Below are 20927 nucleotides of genomic sequence, written 5' to 3'. Positions count from 1 at the left end.
AAACCAATAAAGTTGAGATTTAAAAAAGGAATTCAGATATTTGATGAACAAACAAGAATATTTAGTGTGCAAGTGTCATTTCCCCACCGATTTTCCCCAACAATTTCCTCCCCTGGATGGCGAAGACCAATGTCTGAATGCAGTTGCCCAAAGTGAGCTTTAAATGTGAGATGGTCCTCATGTCTGTCTCTCCTGTGCTGGACAGGCTCACTGCATTTGTGCTCAAGTCCTTTGCTCAAGCCCGGTCGCACATTTTTGTGGAGATGTCACACATCACCAATGCCCTCACCTGGCTCTCACAGAGACAGAAAGAAAATGGTTGTTTCCAGCGCTCCGGATCACTGCTAAATAATGCTATTAAGGTAGTGCCATTCATTTTGTTCTAGTCCCTGAAAATAGTGACATGTAATGAGGAGAAAATGAGGAGAAAATGCGTCCTGCTGATTCCTCACATCTTGGTGACATAGCTTTGAGGAAGGATGGTACTCTCTAAAGCTTCTGAAATCTGACAATAAATTAGTAGTTTTTTACTAAATTATAAAATGCTGTGCAAAAAAAAAAAAACCCAATATATTACTAAAAGTGAGGGGAAATGACTTGGGACAGATTCGAGAATTTGAGGGTGGAGGGGAAAGGGGGAAAAATCAATAATGTTGCACAAGAAAAGATGCTTTCTAGTGAAGAGTGTGCAGGGGGATAAGTAGAATGAGCCAGCTCTGGCTAATGAATGTTGGAGTGTTTGAGTATCTCTGCCTCTGATCTTTACAGGGTGGGGTAGACGATGAACTGACACTCTCTGCCTACATCACCGTTGCTCTCCTGGAGATGCCACTACCTGTCGCTGTATGTACCAGCACAGTCCCTGTAGCTCCCTCACAAATATAAGGAATACAAATCATGAAACTATGACTCTCTGAGGAAAATGAGTTGTGGTTTTCATGTTATTTAGTTCTGGTATATTTCACTAGACCATAAAAGACCAGATCCCTTTGGAAGCTGCAGAGGAAATGATTCTCTGGTCAGAGCCCGTGATGTTACATGACACGTTGTGCCCTTTAATCTGGTGTTAGCCCGTGGACAATTCATTAGCCTGCTTCTGCTATCTAAAGATCTCTTTTCATCTGCCTTATAGCACCCTGTTGTCCGCAATGCTCTGTTCTGCCTGGAAAATGCCTGGGGATCCATCTCAGAGGCCCGAGGAAGTCTTGTCTATACCAAGGCATTATTGGCCTATGCCTTTGCCCTAGCAGGAAACCAGGCAAAGCGAAGTGAGCTTCTTGAATCGTTGGACAAAGACGCTGTGAAAGAAGGTAAGGGCTGCTACTGCACAATTCACCTCCCAAATCACCAGTGATTGACGGGCGCCTGGGGGGCTCAGTGGGTTAAGCGTCTGCCTTCGCTTGGATCATGATCTCAGGGTCCTGGGATCGAGCCCCACGTCGGGCTCCCTGCTCAGTGGGGAGACTGCTTCTCCCTCTACCCGTCCTCCCCTGCTCATGATCTCTCTCTCGCAATTAAATAAATAAAATCTTTTAAAATTAATTAATTAATTAATTAAGATCATTCTTTAAGTTTAAGATCACATTCTGTTCTATTTCAAAGAGGATTCGATCCACTGGCAGCGTCCTGGGAAAGTTGAAGACGTTGCGACATTCTATTATCAACCCCGGGCTCCTTCTGTTGAAGTGGAGATGACTTCATACGTGCTTCTTGCCTATCTTACTGCTTGGCCGGCCCCATCTTCAGAAGACCTGTCTGTGGCCTCACGTATTGTGAAATGGATCATCAAACAACAAAACCCCAACGGGGGCTTCTCCTCCACTCAGGTCTGTGGAGAGAGCCTCTAGGAAGAAAAATAAATATGTTAATACATGTATAGACACAACCATATTCTAGGAGTTGAATGATCGGACAATATTTCTAATTCATACTTTCTCCATTCCTCCATCACCAGAAAGGTTCCAGCCTCATTATTTTATATATTCATTATTGAATAAAACCCTCTGTACAGTCTCTCATATCTTCTTTCCTTAGTCGACCCCCAAATGGAAAATAAATCAATCTTCCTAATGCAATATTTCATAAAATTACTTCCCTCATAAAGTAAATCTTTTTTTTTCCATCCAAAGACTAAAATTATCTAATAATGTTATTCAAAATATTTACTCTCCCCCAGTAAACACACATATTGCCATCTAATTAGGCTAATCCCTTCACTTTTTCTGGAATTGGCTCTCTCCTTTTTCTATGTCTCCACATAATATTTCCCACCCTGGTAGTCCCTGATGCCTCTCTTTCTGTCTATATAAACCTTTCTCATGATTCATACATAATTTTATTTCTTCTTCACGGTACCTTCTTCAAGTACGTCTTCTTACTCACCTTCTCATGAGGAAGTCTTCTCTTACTAATCTAGCTCTGCCTCCTTTTCCTTTCTCTGAATGTTTACAACAAAAATTATTATATAAATTTCTAAATTATTGAAATAGCTTTTGCTCTATGTCAATGTGTGGGTCTAATTTCCATATGTATAGTGTAAACTACTTGAATGGGGAAACTTTTTTATGTCCCCCTAAAGTACATAGAATAGTTTATGTTAATAACGGGTCTGTGTTTGTCATGAAATAACTCTGGGAGAGGGTGGTATTGATATGATTTACATCCAGTATGATTTTGTTACCTGCACTCCTGTGATTTCTGCCCCATCTTTTTTCAGGATACTGTGGTAGCTCTCCAAGCCCTGTCCAAATATGGAGCAGCAACTTTCAGTAAAAGGGAGAAAGCAACTGTGGTGACTGTCAAGTCTTCAGAGATGTTCTTTGAAGAATTCCAAGTCCACTATGCCAATTGCCTGCTGCTGCAGGAGGTCAGGTTGCCAGAGATTCCAGGGGAATACAGCACGATCGTGTCAGGGTCAGGATGTGTGTATCTTCAGGTGAGACTTCCAGGGTTTAGGGGATGCTACAAATGAGGAGAAAAAGCCTCAAGAATTGGATATGAATCTCCAAATGGAAAAAGAAATGTGCGCTAAAGAGAGACAGACTATTTGAGTGCAATGACAAAGGATTTTTTTTCCATTTGTTTCAGACATCCTTGAGATATAACATCCTGCCCAAGAAAGAAGGGAAAGTCCCCTTCACTCTGAAGGTTGATACTCTCCCCAAGAATTGTGATGGAGTCCGTGCTCACAGGAAATTCCAGATTCACATCAACATTAGGTAAATCCATTTGTTGGTAAGACCTTTTGTAGAATATGGAGCAACTGATTTTCTTTTGCGGGGGAACTCCGTTGTCTCAAGTCACACAATATGAATATGGAATTCTTGCAATATTTACTAACAAGAAAATTTCCTTCACTCACACCGAAAAACCTTAACGTTGAGCATATGATGTTGCCATACCTGCAGAGTGTGAGTTCATAATGATGGGTTTTCCAAATAAGCATAGCAGAAACAAATAGAATAGATAGGGAAGCTGAGTGGTAGTTAAGGATAGGGAACACCAGAAATAACAGAGAAGGGGGAATTTCTGTCTTGAATGAACTCCAAAGAATTTTGTTTGAATGCCTTGTCCGTGTGCCTTGCCTTCATAGTTATACTGGGGAACGACCAAGCTCCAACATGGTCATTGTTGACGTGAAGATGGTATCAGGCTTCATACCTACGAAATCATCAGTGAGAAAGGTAAAGCCTAAATCCTTTACAGATAGCAAAGTCATGATAAATCCTGACATTTATGCTTGTCAATTTTATTGGGTTTTCAAAAGGTTTACTCCCTCACACTTACTTCTCTAGAGTGTTTCCATCATTTTAATAGTGGGTGTCACCATTATGTGGTCTCAGTGTAAGACGTAAGTCATAGACATGGTTAATAATGCTCCAGCAGCCCTTGAGACATTAGGTATGTGGAGAGGTATTGAATTATCATATATTTTAAAAAGGGAAATATATATATACATATGTATAATATAAAAATATATCTCATATATGCACATACATATGATAAATGTGATATTCTTCCTTTTTTCTTTTTATATGGAAAGGATAATTCTCTCTCATACATCATGAAAATGTATATGTTAGAGATAGACTAGATAGATGATAGAGAGATGGACAGATAGATACAGAGATACATAGGTATAGATGATAGAGATGACAGATAATAGAGAAAGGGTTTAATAAATATTACTATTATTCTCAAAGAAATCACAATTAGCAGTTTGGATGTTTATGAACAGCCAGTTAGATCATAAGTACCTGAAAAGTGCTCTTAGCCTGGAATTTCCTCATCCCATATGTCTGGCTTATACTCTTGGTCAACAGCTCCAAGAAAAGCCTCAGATTCAAAGGACTGAAGTGAGCACCAACCATGTCCTGATTTACTTTGAAGAGGTAAGATTCTGTGACTCTGCTAGAAACTACTGAAGTAGTGGACACACCAATCCAGATTCTGGGTAACGTTTTGCACACACAAGTGAAGGAGAAGAAAATAGCCGTAGAGGGAAATGAAGCCTGGATTGGTCAACAAGGCTCAATTTACTACATTTGACTGTCCATAGAATCATCTTTTGTCCTTCTTGTATCTGCCATTGAGTGTATTATGCAAATCTCAAAATGTCCCATTCTTTCCATAGGTTTTGATACAGATGGATAGCATAACCATAAGGTTTGATAATATCATAGGAAGAGAGGATGGGAACTAGAAACTAAGTTAATCTTTGATTCCAATTCAGTTTTCCTGTCTCTCCAGCTAACCAACCAAATTGTGAGTTTCTCCTTCTCAGTGGAACAAGCCATCCAAGTTGACAATTTAAAACCAGCTACTGTAAAAGCCTATGATTATTACGAGACAGGTGAGTGGGATTCAGACATGCTGAGTTTTGAAAGGAAAAAACTGACTAATCTGGTAAAGGGTCACCTTAACTCAAACAAAATCCCACAGTCTTTCACCAGAAGAAAAAGTGAGTTTACAGTCATTGGATAATCATGTGCCCCCTAAACTAGTCTTGAACCATTCTTATAAAGCAATAAGGGGATCGGTTCTTTCTAAATTCTCCTATAAAGTTGTTTGTTCTGGAGTGAAATATTCCAGAAATATAAGTAGAATAGCAATAACTAAAAAAACACCTCAGTACTGATTTGTGATATGAGACCTAAAATTTGATCCATTTTTTAAAATATTTTATTTATTTATTTGAGAGAGACAGAGCATGCATGAGAGAGAGCATGATCTGGGAGGAGGGGCAAAGGGAAAGGGAGAAGCAGACTCCCTGCTGAGCAGGGAGTCGGATGGGGGGACCTGAGCAGAAGGCAGATGCTTAACTGACTGAGCCACCCAGGTGCCCCAAATTTGATCCATTGTTGACTCGTGCCTTGAGTAGTCTCACAAAATTTGGGAAAGTCTGTAATATATCAGGAAATTCTTCCATTTGCTCATGACTTTGAACTAGAAATTTACCAGCATCATAACATGCTGGTAGTGTTAAAACTACTCTTTCCTGGAATGAGAAACAGTTCAGAGAGGAAGTTAAACTCCAATAAAGAGAACACAGCTGTGAAGAGGGCCATACAGTATCCCATGGATAGACAACCTTCCATCTGGGAAACCTGCCCCTGACTTCTGTATCCAAGCCCAGTTTTCTCTTACTGCCCCCTCCACTAGTCCTGCATGGTTTAGTACAGAAGTCATTCGTTTCCATTGGCTCCATAACTGTCTTTATTCTTTTTTTCCTAGCTTACACAGTTATTTTACAATTAACTGCCCATATGCTTATTACTGAATGTCTTCACTCTTTCTGTCTTATCATTTTGTGTTTCAGGGGAATTTACTATTGAAGAATACAGGGATCCCTGCAGTGCTGGTAAGGTATAAACAGCGAAGTCTAATGCCAACATAAAGAAAATAAATAAACATCAGTTGTCCATATATGGTTGCTTCTTGAGTACATCCTTATCATATTATAAAGACCATGGTGTATCATTTAGGAACTTAAACGATTTCAAATGTATTATAGAATTTCTTGGTAGAAAAAAATGCAAGTAAAGTATAATTACTGGGTCTGGGGTGACTTGTTTGCAGACAAATCCAGGAATTTACCACATATAAAAACTAAATCATTTAATATTTAGTTTATATTCTATACCCAGTGGTGATATATTTATCACCTATGAACTTTTTAGGATATTTCTAAACTTATACTGGTTAAGGTCAGGAAACTTTTCCCTGTAGTTGTCCCTATAGCACAGCATGAGAGATGTGATCTACAAGATTTTCCTTTACACCAGTCGACAATGTGCATTTCTGACATATAACACTTGTGAGACCTTCAGTTCTCCATTCTAAAATAGGAAACAAAAAACAAGAACAGCCCTATCATTAAAAATAATTAAAATTTATTAAGTTCAAATATTTATGATTAAAATACAAAACATTATTCCTTTAGTAGATGACAGAATTTCCTTAATTTTCCTATCTTTTATTCTACTGTTTAGAATCTGAACACAGAAATGCTTGACAATGGAAACTTGTGGACCTCATCAGATGATGTTCTCCAGGAACGAAGGACAAAGACTTATCAGGAGAGAGAAGATAGTGGGAGAAAGAGGGGACAGGAATTGGAAATATATAAAATTTGATGTTGAATAAATTTATGACATATACACTTCTACCATTTCTTTTGTTCTGTATCAATATTATATTTCCCTTCTGAAGTATGTGTCTATTCCCCGCAGTATTTTTACAAACACTATAAAAGCTATATGAAAAGCTGAGCTAAAAACACTACAGATAAATCAAAATGGAATTCCAAAAAATGTTCAAGTAACCCACAGGAAGGTAGACAAAAGAAAACAATGTTTCCAAATATTGGAAACAACCAAAATGTCCATTAATAGGCGAACGGTTATACTAACTGTGGTACATTCATGCCATGGAATACTACTCAGCAATAAAAAGGAACAAACTATTGATCTACACAAAAATTTGAATGGATTTCAAGAACATTATGCTTGGTGAAAATAAAGCCAATTTCAAGAGGTCATACTATATGATTCCTTTTATTCATTTTATTCTCATGAAATGAGAGAATTATAGAAATGGGGAAAAATTAGTGGTTTCCAGGGATTAGGGATGGTAGGGCAAGGGGGGATTGGAATGACTATAAGGCGTTGGTTTAGGGAGATATTTGGGGTGATAAAACCCTGTATGTGTTTCGTTACAAGTAAAATATTTGCATTTCTGTGGCTTAATAAAATGTTTTAATAACGACTATGGTGGGGCATCTGGGCGACTCAGTCAGTCAAGCAGCTGCCTTCTGCTCGGGTCATGATCCTGGGGTCCTGGGATGGAGCCCCGCACTGGGCACCATGCTCAGTGGGGAGTCTGCTTCTCCTTCTCTCTCTGCCCCTCCCCCACCCCCACTCATGCTTGCTCTCTTTTTCTCCCTCCCAAATAAATAAATAAAATCTTTTAAAAAAAAATAATAACTACTATGGCCAGTTTCTCTCATTTCTCTGTTTTCATCTTTTTTTTTTTTTTTTTTTGCAATACTGTTTATTATTTTCTCCAGGTAAAACTTCGAAACACTTTGTCAAGTTAATTATCCCCATAATCACACTGGGTACTATGTAGTGCTGCATTGACTATTTATCAATTTATAATGATTATGAATGCCAATATTTTTACAATATTTAGCCTTCCCTATTCAGACAGTTTATCTTCATTTATTCAAGTCACATGAAGTGAATTCTAAATTTGATTTACTTTCTGAATTTGGACTGAACTACAAAGTTAAAATTGAAGATTAACTTCATGAATATATATAGCATGATAAGTTGAAAGCATAAAACAATGTGTATCTGGAGACAAAAGATATGTGCAAGGATCAGATTACAAGATAATGAAAGACTACAACAATATTTTTCTTTTTTTTTTTTTACAACAATATTTTTCAATTGTTGATAGAAACCATTGCAAGATTTGAAGCAAAAGAATATTTCAGATTTGCATTATAAGAGTACGCCTTTTAGGCAAAGGGAAGAGGAAGTTTTTGCTGATCTCCAAATACATAGGCCCTTTGTGCAAAGCTCAGCTCTCTCCTTCATGCTTCACCAAATGGTTGAGCACACTTACCCTCTTCCACACTTATACAATTCTACACTTTAAAAAATTATTTTCCTTGTATCTATGACTCAGACCTCTTTGAAAACCAAACCTGTATCTTGTCTGCAGCCTGTTCTCTCAACACAGTGCCATGACTATTGCAGGCACTCAGTGAAACAAAGGAGTGACTGAATGGGTCACTGCCCAGATGAACATATTCCCAAAGGTAGATAGGTAGAGGAGAAATGGAGAAACACAAAGGTGTTGGAATACACCTGTAACGAAAATGAGCTAGAAGGGTTGTTGGAGGAGAGGTGGGTGGGGGGATGGAGTAATTGGCATTAAGGAGGACACTTGAAGTAATGAGCACTGGGTGTTAAATGCAACTGATGAATCAGTAAATTCTACCTCTAAAAACTAAAAAAAAAAAGAATATAGAAAAAAAAGAAAATTAGCTAAAAAGACCATTTTACTCAAACCTGAGTTGAATTGCTTCATACTTCACAAATATTTTATGGAAAAGAATTTCATACTTTTCCAAAGTCAAATAAATGAGGAGGAAAAGGAATTTTGGTTATTTATTAACACTTTAAGCAAAACTTGTTTAAAAGTACCTTTTATACGTTCACTGAGCTCTAAGAGGAAAATTATTGCCTCTGTCTCGCAAAATTGGCTGTCAGCAATCATCAAAAGGGTAAATACACATTATCTCTGTTGTGGGTTGAATTGTGCCCCCCAAAAAGATATGTTGAAGTCCCAATCCCTGGCACCTGTGAATGTGACCTTACCTGGAAATAGGGTCTTTGCAGATGTACTTGAGATGTAAGTTAAGATGAGATCATCCTGGAGTAGGATGGACCCTTGATCCAGTATTTCTGTTGTTCCATAAGAAAAGGTGAAGATATACAGAGACAAGCATGCACACAGGGAAGACAACATCAGAGAAAAAGAGAAAAGGTCATGTGATGATGGAAGCAGAGACAGGAACACCAAGCAAAGAGAAAGGCAGGCAAGAGGTTGCCCGGTAGAGCACTTGGAGGGTGAGTGGCCCTGTCCACACCTTGATTTGTGACTTCCAGCCTTCAAAACTAGGAGAGAATAAATTTCCATTGTTTTAAGCCACCCAGTCATAGGAAACTACTGTAATATCCAATTAAAATAATATATTTTCATTACTGGCCCAGTTTACTTCGTTCATTTTTATCTGTCTTTTAAATCAGAAGAAAGAAGGGTGCTTGGGTGTCTCAGTCATTTAAGCGTCTGACTTTGGTTCAGGTCATGATCTCAGGGTCCTGGGATCGAGTCATGTATCAGGCTCCACCATCAGGGTGGATTCTCCTTGAGTTTCTCTCTCCCTCTGCCCATCCCCCCCTATAATGCTCTCTCTCTCTCTCTTGAATAAATGAATAATAAAAATCTATTAAAAATAAAATAAATCAGAACAAATAAATGAGCATGTTTCAAATGATTGAGTGGTGGAAAGAGAAACCAGGAAATTTTTTTTTTGTTTTATATATTCCCACACAGTTCAAAAATAAACTATCTTGTTCCGTAACTTAAAACAAACAAAAAATAAAATGAGATATGGGGTCTAGTTTTTCACATCTAGCCTTCTACCATGTTTATAGCTTATCTCAAAACAGATGAATCTCTTCTTGCTGTTAAAGTTCTCCAGGAGAATTTTCTTATATATTTCTCCTGTGGTCATAAGGAAAATAAAATGATTCATAATAAAAATAAATAAATCCATGAGCCATTAAGATTGCTGAACTTCAAGGCACATTTGGGTGAAAATGCTGATTTGTAGATTTTAATCTGTGTTGGTATGCTCCCTCAAGGAATATTTGATTAGTACTTAATACAAAGTAGAAGTATTGTGCAGACTTTTCCTCTTAGAGATTTTGAAAATATAAAGGAGTCACTGTTATTTAAATGGCAATAGTGCACAAAATATCTTTATGCTTTTCACTTAATATTCTCAGGCATTTTTCTTATAAAATTTAGGAACCAGAATTAATGAGATAATATTAAAATAAAGAATACTCAAGCCACTAAATGCAAAAGGTCTGCAAGGATTCAAGTTATTGTTGGACAAAGTTTGGCCTAAGAAAATCTGTGCCAAGATCTAATGTGTACTTAATCTGACAAAATGAAACTTGTCATGTCCAGCAAATGATCTTTGATTACCCAAACTCTGTTAATATATAAGCCACACAAAGACTTTCATCCTCAGTACACTTGGATATCACTCGGCCCAAAAATTCTCTCCCAAAGACACCAAGCACCTGAATATAAAACTAAGTTGCTTCTTGATACCAGGCATAAAAAAAGAAAAGATTGAAAATAAGAGAATGCCTTTGCCAATTTGTGCAAAATAAAACAGCACCTTTTCTATAAAATGTTTTATAATTTATACTAGGACTCATAGAGGAATATTATTAACATGGTATCTTATTTTAAGTAATTACTCATCAAAGTATAATTTTCAAAAAGAAAATATATATTCATATATATATATAAATTATATTCTCAAGAAAACATAAAATAAACACGTGTGAAAGATTTTATTTAACCTGTTAATTAAGCAACCAGTAAGATGTTATAACCACGTCAAAGAACATCCAAAAGGCTAGGATATTTACAGACAATTTAATAAAAACTGTTGAGATAAGAAGGGTGGGTTGTGTATAAAACTAAATAATGTAAAATATGCCATAACATCCTTGGGGTTATCTGTTCCACTGGACAGAAATTATTTGCATGTTTATCTGACAAAAAGCCACAAGTGACCTCACTGGGTCTGGAACTTTTCATTTGTAGTAAACAATGAAATGAACTAAGTATGTTCCCCTTGATAATCTTTAAGTGGCCCTTGACCCCAAGTTGTATTGCAAGAATGTGCTACTCCTAATTTTTGCCTTATTGCTGAGTTTCTGGTCATTTTTCTGATGGTCTCCCCTCTCCAAAGATTATTCTTGATTTTAGAAAAGAGAAGTGGCAGTCTCATTAGGTCTGTATGAATTGTTTTCATAAGTGCTAGGAGGGTTAATTAGCTATGTAGGCCTCTCTGATTTTGTCTGTAAATCTTGAGCCTTCAGTATTAAGCAACTACCAAGGCCACATAATTAACTTCTGTCCAGCAGCTTTCATAAGGAATCTTGGTTCAGACTTTTCAGACCCTCTATGACTTACCATTTAACCTATAGTACCCACAAAGTTAGATGAATGCCTCTCATCTAAAAGTCCCCCAAAATCCAGGGTCCTTGGCTTGCATGGAAATGATCTTATTTATACTTGTGAGACTGGGGCCCTATAAGTCAGGTACCAGGTCAATTTCATGAGAAAACTTTGTAGACATTGACTCCACTGATATTTCTTAATAGTGACCTTAACATGCTTGATGCTAAATGAGAATTATCTTCAAATATTATTGTTCTGAGTAGGCCTTGATTACACAATCAACCTGTCCAATTATATCCATGTTAAAAGAAAACAACAGAATCGTATTAAACCATGCCATATTTGCCATGCAGTGTAAAAATTCAGTGAAAGTATGTGTTTGAAATCAGTGGGAATCAGATATCATTTTTAAATGTTTTGTTTTCATCCACAGAAACAAAATCTACTAAATTAGGGGTTAGATATAATGTAAAAAGAAAGAAAAAACTTTTCCTATATTTGTTAAAAACACATTATTTAAAATAATACTTAACCATATTTCAAATAGATAACCACATTTTAATTTCCCTCCTTGGTTTATTCAATGCTAGTAATTCTTGTTCTGCTTTATCTTAGGTCAAGCATTCTTGCTATATTTGCTTCTAAACTAAAAAGAGTCCTGGATATCTTGACTGATCCATTAGCCCAGCCTAAAAGTTGTCTAAGGGAAAACAGCTCAGAAACCTGAATCCAAGAGTCTGTTCTTTGAAGTATCGATGTTCATAGCATCTAATACAGGACTTTCCAGAAGCATTCAGCAAGAATCAAGAAGTAAACACCTGGGTCACCTTGGTGGCTCAGTTGGTTAAGCGTCCAACTCTTGATTTCAGCTCAGGTCATGATCTCAGGTTTGTGAGATCCAGCCTTGTATGGGGCTCACACTGGGCATGGAGCCTGCTTGAGATTCTCTCTCCCTTTCCCTCTGCACCCTCCAACTCTAAAAAAAAAAGAAAAAAGTAGACACCTGCGTGATAGTGAAATTAGTTAATTTATAACAATAACCAATAACATCACAGTGAAGGAGGACAAATTTCTCTATAGGCATACTGCACATAGCTATTTCACAAGGGTTTGATCAATGTTTTCATAGAAGTGACAATAGGGGTGCCTGGGTGGCCCAGTCAGTTAAGCATCCAACTTTTGGTTTCGGCTCAGGTCGTGATCTCAGGGTCATGAGATTGAGCCCTGCATCAGCCTCTGCACTCAGAGTCTGTTTGAGACTCTCTTTCCCTTCTGCCCCTCCCGCTTGTGCTCTCTCTCCTTCTCTCTCTCAAATAAATAAATTTTTAAAAAAAAGTGAGAATATGCTATGAACAGTGAAGACATTGACAAATCTCCTGTGTCTTCACATAAAAGGTACAATTTCTGAAATATTTATATTGACATTTTGCCTGTGCAAATTTAACCTAGGGAAGGTTGACTATATCTTCCAATTTGGTCATTCTTCCCAACGAGGTCTTACAACACTGATAAGCTAATTAATAAATATAATGAAAAATAGCCTGACTTTATCATTTCTTTTACATTTAGGATTCCATCCAAGGAAAGCAAAAGAAAGTAGCCCAATTATACCTGGTAACTAGGTTAAAAGGGAAAACGATACTTTGTTACCTATTACTTAAAGTGAAAATATTTTAAAGTTAACATAAGAGAAGAAAGGTAACATGATTGTAAAGTCAACACAAAGCAGAGAAAAATATTCTCGTGCAACACTGAATAGTTGTTATTTGGACACATTACAACAGAAAATAAGTAAAAATCTCAGCCACTGTTGAGAGCAAAACCTACTAAATTGAGGGTTAGATATAGCATAAAAAGAAAAAGAACTTCTTTTATATTCTTTAAAAACACAATATTTATAATCATACCTACTATATTCCAAGTAAATAACCACAATTTAATTTCTAAGACCAATATATCTTTAACAGAGAAAGCCTAATTTTAATTTTGCATTAATATAACATTTTGTGTAAAAGTTTTGTAAGTTTTTTAAAATTAATAAACCCATCAAAATTGAGCCGAGAGTAACATCAGCAAAAATGGTAGAGTAAGGAGCTCCAAAATATCAAATATTCATGGATTGAAAGACATATTAATATAAAATATATTACATTAGAGTAATGAAATATAATGTATAAATTTTAGTATACTAATATTATTGATATTATTAAGATGGCAATATACCCCAAAGTGATCAGTGCGATAGATTCAGTACAATCTCAACCAAAATTACCAGTACTTTTCTTCCAAAAATGGACAAGTTGATCCTGAAATTCATTTGGAGATGCAAGGAACCCAAATTAGCCAAAACTGTATTGAAAAAGAAGAACAAAGAAGAAAGACTCACATTTCCCTATTTTAAAACTATTTTCAAAATTTGATCTAGGATCCACAACACATAAAAACCTCTTACAACTCAACCATAAGAAAATAATCAAATTAAAATATGGTAAAGGAATTGAATAGAAACATCTGTAAAGAAGATATGCAAATAGTCAATAAACCCATAAAAATATGCTCAACATCGTTAGTTATTAGGGAAACGCAAATCAAAACCACAATGAGACACCACTTCACACCCAGTAGGATGGGGATAATAAAACAAACAACAACAACAACAACAAAACAGAGGATGACAGGTGTTGGCAAGGATGTGGAGAAAAGAGAAGCCTCATTTATGGAATGCTGCAAGGTGAAAAGCTGCAGCTGTTTGGAAAACAGTTTGACAGTTCCCCAAAATGTTAAACATAGAGTTCCAGTGTGATCCAGCAATTATACTCCAACTTACCAAAGAGAATTGAAAACATATGTTCACACAAAAACTTTTACACAACTGTTCACAGCAGCATTATTCATAATAGCCAAACAATAGAAACAACCCAAAAGTTTTATCAACTGAATAATAAATAAAATATGGTACATCCATGCAATGGAATATCTTTCATCCATATAAAAAAGTAAAGTCCTGGGGTGCCCAGGTGGCTCAGTCGGTTAAGTGTCTGCCTTTGGCTCAAGTCACGGAGTCCTGGGATTGAGCCCCACATCAGGCTCCCTGCTCCTCAGGGAGTCTGCTTCTCCTTCTCCCTATGACTGCCCTCCCCCACCCCACTAGTGCTCACTCGCTCTTGTGCTCTCTGTCTCTCTCTCTCAAATAAATAAATAAAAGCTTTAAAAAAAAAGTAAAGTACTGTTACAGGCAGCAGCAGGGATGAATCTTGAAAATACTGTGCTAAGTGAAAGAAGCCAGACGCAAACGGCCACATAACGTATTATTCCATTTATTTATATGAAATGTCCAACCAGACAAATCCATAGAGACAGAAAATAGAGTAAAGGTTGTCAGAAATTGAGGAGGAAAAAATTGGGAGCAGGTACATTTCTTTTGGGAATAATGGAATATTTAACAATTAGACAATGGTAATGATTGCATAATACCATGAATATACTAAAGTCACTTAATTGTACTCTTGAAAATGGACTTTTGCGTTATGTGAGTTACATCTAAATAAAAAAATTACTCCCAAAAATGTTACCCCAGCTATGGGAAAAGTTGTAATGCTTCTTTCCAGATTCAGTGTTACAAATGAAGGGGGAAAAAAATCCTTTCCTGCAGACCTTGTTCTACATTCATTCAGGTTTTCTCTTTCACTGTTCTATTTCATTTCACATTATGAAATTTGTGATTCATTTTAAAATTGTGAGTCATTTTAAAACAAAAGTATTCTCTTTTTTCCCTTGGAAAAACAGTCCATTACTTTGCACAATTGTGTTTTTCTGTTCCCACTATAGTCTCACCTTATTCATAATTATAACTTTTAACCCTATATACAGAAAAACAACTGGAAGAGAGATCATTGAGAAGTGTCTCCTGTATCTAGCATTTTAGCAGGCTAATAAAGTTCTCAAGAATACATATAAAGACAATTTTCTGCAGCCACCCATATCCCTTTTACAACTTTTCAAAGTTTGGAGTTGTAAAAACAAGGAACAGAAAACATAAGGCAAGGAAAATGTGGTTAATTTGAAAAAAGACCAACTACAAATAATTCAAGAAATAAAAAATTGATTCATTGAAATAAAAAAAGAAATCAGGGGCGCCTAGGTGGCTCAGCTGGTTAAGTGTCTGACTCTTGATTTCAGCTCAGGTCTTAATCTCAGGGTTGTAAGTTCAGGCCCCACATTGAGCTTTGGGCTGAGCAGGGAGCCTACTTAAAAAAAAAGAAAGAAAGAAATCAATGCTGAGTACTGAATTTTGTTGGTGAGGGAGCAGCCCTGGCTCACTGGATGATAGAGAAGTTCACTAAGGCTTTGAAACCAGGTGACAAAAAAAGAAAAAGAAAAAAACAAGGTGACAAAAGAAAGAAAGAAATTAGAAATCTAATGCTTTAAGCAGTAGATCTGACAGAGATAAAATGAAAATTAACAAATTTGTAATAAGATCTGAGGAAATTACTCATAATGCAAGAGAATTAAAAGTTATGCAAAATATCAAAAACAAGTTTAAAAAAAAACAAAAAGCACAGAATAGAGTCAACACTTATTTCCGACAAAATGGAAAATTAGCACAGACTGCTTCTTCCTTCTTCCAGATAACCCTGGAGAAATAACATAAGCAAGAGAGAAACAGAAGTTTTAGGAACCACAAAATATTAGAAAAAAAAAAACTGGAGGAAATGAAGGCAATCTGGAGCTGATGAGGAAGTGTCAGGGGAGTTGGTAGTCAAAGAGAAAGGAATTTGGGAAATGGCTGACTTGGTAAATTGAAAGAAGTTATTTAAGTTCTGCAGTTGGTTTTCCTTCAAGCTGGTTTGGGACAATCATTACCCCTTCACCACAGAAATCAACAGCAAAAGCCTAGAGTAAAATCTTATTAACCGAAAACCTCTGCAAGTATGAAGAGTAGACGAAACCTGATGTGGAATAATCAGCTGCCTCAGACTTTCGTTTTTCCATTCTGTCCCCCTTTCAACCCTCCATGCTCTGGAGACAATCTCTTTTCACTACTGTCTCCTAAAGATATAAAAATGTAGCAAGTAAGCGTGATCACCAATAGTCCTTGGTGACTGGGGATTTCCTCCCTGGACTCTTTCTCTCTCCACACTTTAAAGTCACTAGCAGGATCACAGGCAAGGATCTGATCTTTGGCTCTTCCCCTACATATATCATTGGACAAAGTATCCCATTAATAATGGGCTCACAGACCAAAATAACAAAATAAATGTTGGCTGCTCAAGTCCTATAAAAGAAACAGCAAACTGATCAACATATATTACCTAAAGGAGAATTATCAGAATAAACATAATATAAAATAATCCTAATATTTTAAAATAGATAATAAAAGGTATACAAAATATAAATTAAAAACTAGAAACCATAACACAAAAAAGTGGGAATATTAGATATGAATACATAATATTTGATATTTATGAGATTAATATTCTGATGTATATAATTGAACAAAATATGAGCTTAAAGATGAAGTTGAGGAATTTTGCAAAAAAGCAGAAGAAAAGTTGAAATAAATACATAGAAAATGCAAATGGAAAACTAAGTAATATGAAAGATTGAAGTAAAAACGTGAACATCTACATCTTAGACTTCCCAGGTGAGATGAAAGTAAAAGTGAAAAGGAAGAAAATATGAAGAAATAATGGAAATAAATCTCCCAGAATCAAAAAAAATAACTAACAGCATAAAAGAGAAGAAAAAAAACACCACAAACCTGGACACATACTAAACTTTTAAAGTTTATAAGATAAGGAAAAATTCTAAATGATTCCAGAGACAAAGACTAAGTACAAGTTCTCAACAACACTGGATACAAGAATACAATGGAAAAATAGTTTAAGGCACTAAGGAAAACTTCACATCAGGAATTTTATATCCAAAAAATAAATAAATAAAAATTCAAAACATAAATAATAAAGAATTTTATATCCAAGAAAATCATGACTCAAATGTGAGAGCATAAAAAATATTTGCATGTATACACAGCCTCAGAAGTTTTTTTTTCTATTGCTTTATTATGTTATGTTAATCACCATACATTATATCATTAGTTTTTGATGTAGTGTTCCATGATTCATTGTTCGCGTATAACACCCAGTGCTCCATGCAGAATGTGCCCTCTTTAATACCCATCACCAGGCTAACCCATCCTCCCGCCCCCCTCCCCTCTAGAACCCTCAGTTTGTTTTTCAGAGTCCATAGTCTCTCATGGTTCGTCTCCCCCTCTGATTTCCCCCCCTTCATTCTTCCCCTCCTGTTATTTTCTTCTTTTTTTTTTTTTAACATATACTGTATTATTTGCTTCAGAGGTACAAATCTGTGATTCAACAGTCTTGCACACTTCACAGCGCTCACCATTTGCTAGACAAGAGCCCTATGCTGAAAACCATTCAAGAGAAAATTTGCAAACAAAAAAGAGAAATAAACCAGGGTATGCTATAAAATATATGAAAGCAAGGATGATTTAAAGGATTAGTGCTATTTATGGATTTCTTTAAATAAAATGTCTAAAATCAAAGAAACTTGCAAAAGTATGATTTTGTATCAGGCAAGGTAATCAAAACCACATTGTAATTTGAAGAGGGAAAGTTTAATATAAAGTACTATAGACAAAAACAGGAGATTGGGATGATGAGAGATATTTATTTATTTATTTATTTATTTATTAAAAAATAAATCACGACCTGAGCCGAAGGCAGACACTTTACCGACTGAGCCACCCAGGCTCCCATGAGAGATTATTTAATACAGAATAAAAAGAACTCTAAAAAATACAAGAATAGCAGGACTATGAAGCAGACACTATCCACCGGCTGAAATAGTGCACCAAGGAAAAGACAGATCTGAAGTACATCCAAAGAAAGAACTCCTCAATGCTGAGTACTGAACTTTGTTGGAGAGGAAGAAACCCTGGCTCACTGGATGATAGAGAAGTTCACTCAGGCTTTGAAATCAGGTGACAAGGGAAGGTGCTGGGCTGGTGGCACTCTTGCTGGGAAGCACCTCAGAAGGTGTTGGGGAAAATCAAGAAGTTGCCAAGTGCTGCTAGCTATTGGGCACCCCAGAAGCCTACCAGTGCAGAAGCTCATGCACTGCTGAAGACGGGTGCTTAACAGATCATGCAAACTGCAGAAATCAGGCGCCGGAGGAGCCCAAGACTGCGGAAACCACATCTGCTGAAAGAGACTACCTAGAGGAGCACCTTAGAACCAAGAAGAGAAATTTGTTCCTTCTCCAATGTTCTTTAGAACTCTTTATTAGAAAAGTTTAACATCCTGGCAAAGGATAAAAATTCATAGACACCAGCTCCACAAGGCAAAATAGCCAATGAAGGATAGATTTGGAAGGTATTGAATTGGTAACCAGCACAAACCTCAGTAACTCATTACTTAAAAATATATATATATATATATGGGAAGGGGGATAGATGTAGGAGAGACTAAACGTATATAAGAAATTTCTGAAGTACCTGCCTTATTAGATGGAAGATGTGGGAAGTCTAAGCTATCACAGGAATAAATAAACATGAGTATGTCTTAGGTTAAAGCAACAATCATAAGACAAAACAGAATGTATATATTTTAAATCAGATGACTAAAACTTTCAGAAATTACAATAATTGTAAATGCATTAAACTTAACAAATGAGAGGAACTGTTAAACTAGCTGATAAAAAAGGAAAAAATCTAGCAATGTGTTGTCTACACTTAAAGAAAAAGTTTGAAAAAAGAAAATTTGAAATGAGATATAGCTTGAGATGAGATAAAGCAATAAATATGAACCAAAGAAAAGCTCCCCCCAAGTAGCAATTTTATATCTATCAAAATTAGATTTAAGGAAAAATAAAATCAGAAGGTACTGTGAGGGACATTATATATTTTAAAAGAAATATAAAGCAGGAAGATATGCCCATTGTCAATACATAGTCATTAAAATTATACAAACAAAAGTGGAAATAAATTACAATGCTAAATAAATATTAACTGACAAATGTTGCAGAGAAAAACAAAACAAGAATATCAAACACTTGTACAATGAAATGAATAAGCTCAAATTACATGTATGCGGGGACGGGGGGGTGGAGGGGCCAGGAAGGATACTGGTGCAAGAATGAACAGAAGACCACTGGTAGGAAACAGAGTTCAGAGATGGAACAATGTATATATGAGACTTTAACAGACCATATAAGTGGCACCACATATCAAGGGGGTTTAAAAAGATTGTTAGTGGAAGGGGCTGAGAAAATTAAAGTTTAAAAAAAACACAAAACTTGGATCTGTAAGGAAAACTACATGCAAAGTTAGAATACAGATAGTTTGCTGATAACACTTATAAAAGGTCAAACTATAAAATTAACCGAAGAATCAAATTTGGGCTTGGAAGAAATATCTTAAAGCAAACTGCAAAAGCATAAATCACAAGGAAAAGAAGTTGAAGTTTATCAGTGCAACATTAAGAAATAAAGGATACTATGGACAGAGTTATAGATAAGATAATGAAAGAAAATATTTATAATGTCTAAAACTGGTAAGGAACTGTATCTAGGTTTATACAAAAAAATTCCAGGAAATCAACAAGACTAGGATAGCAACTATAATTTTAAAAAATGAGAAAGGGGGGTGCCTGGGTGGCTCAGTCGTTAAGCGTCTGCCTTCGGCTCAGGTCATGATCCCAGAGTCCTGGGATCGAGCCCCAAATCCGGCTCCCTGCTCTATGGGAAGCCTGCTTCTCCCTCTCCCACTCCCCCTGCTTGTGTTCCCTCTCTCGCTGTCTCTCTCTCTCTGTCAAATAAATAAATAAAATCTTTTTTTAAAAAAATGAGAAAAGGAAATGAAAAAGCAATTTACAAACTAAAGGCATACTAAAAAAAACCTTGAAGTCATTGACAGTGAGATAGATACAAATTGAAACAATGATATAATATAACTTCATACGCATTTGTTTGGCAAAATGTAAAGACCAGCTGTCGGCAGAAATTTGAGGATATGCACTATCTGGTGGAATCATAGTGTGTTACAACCATTCTGGGAGAGTAATCTGGCAGTATTTAGTCAGTTAAGTACATGCCTCAGATCCAGCAATCCCACCTCTGTGTATGTGTCTAAGGAAACATGTTAAAAAGATATTTATCAAAGCATTATTTGTGGTATCAGGGAGGCGGAGGCAATCTTGATTCTATCACTGGGAGAGTGGACATACAAAATTTGGTTGATGATGACCAAGAAGTGTGATACTGTAATAAAATACAACTGATTTAATCTATACATAATAACATGGATGAATCTCTTATACGGAGCTGTTCACCAGGAGCTTTGCTGTCAAAGTAAAAGAAAGTTCATTCTAATTAAAATATGAATTTTATCCTCTGGAAATGCCTCAGAGCCTGTCAGAGGTTAACCTTGAGGGTAATGAGGCAATCACTGAGAGCAATGACCTTTTCAGGGAAGCTCTGCCCAACTCTGAGCTCCATTTGGAGGCCTTGGGGTGGAGCTTGTTTGCAAATAGCAGCCACATAAAACCTGGTAAATTTAAGACGTCTCAGGGACCGGGCTGAAGGCAGGGAGTTGGGCACAATACAGTGGCTGAGATTTGTCGCTCACT

The 20927-nt window shown here is 36.3% G+C and overlaps 1 protein-coding gene across 1 annotated transcript in view; it reads left to right on the top strand.

Moving 5' to 3' along the window:
- Positions 1 to 6667, top strand: part of LOC118519672 (pregnancy zone protein-like) — a 44535-nt gene extending 37868 nt beyond the window's left edge. The window contains exons 26-36 of the mRNA XM_078075578.1: positions 206 to 362; positions 769 to 843; positions 1133 to 1310; positions 1603 to 1826; positions 2717 to 2935; positions 3088 to 3218; positions 3593 to 3683; positions 4323 to 4391; positions 4750 to 4852; positions 5819 to 5860; positions 6492 to 6667. Of these exons, the coding sequence (XP_077931704.1) occupies positions 206 to 362; positions 769 to 843; positions 1133 to 1310; positions 1603 to 1826; positions 2717 to 2935; positions 3088 to 3218; positions 3593 to 3683; positions 4323 to 4391; positions 4750 to 4852; positions 5819 to 5860; positions 6492 to 6514 (1312 nt within the window). The 3' untranslated portion in view covers positions 6515 to 6667. The remainder of the gene's footprint in view (positions 1 to 205; positions 363 to 768; positions 844 to 1132; positions 1311 to 1602; positions 1827 to 2716; positions 2936 to 3087; positions 3219 to 3592; positions 3684 to 4322; positions 4392 to 4749; positions 4853 to 5818; positions 5861 to 6491) is intronic.
- Positions 6668 to 20927: the final 14260 nt, after the last annotated feature.

This window comes from Halichoerus grypus, chromosome 6, assembly GCF_964656455.1.
Source record: "Halichoerus grypus chromosome 6, mHalGry1.hap1.1, whole genome shotgun sequence".
In the NCBI taxonomy this organism is placed as follows: domain Eukaryota; kingdom Metazoa; phylum Chordata; class Mammalia; order Carnivora; family Phocidae; genus Halichoerus; species Halichoerus grypus.
This window is presented reverse-complemented; position numbering and strand designations above follow the sequence as displayed.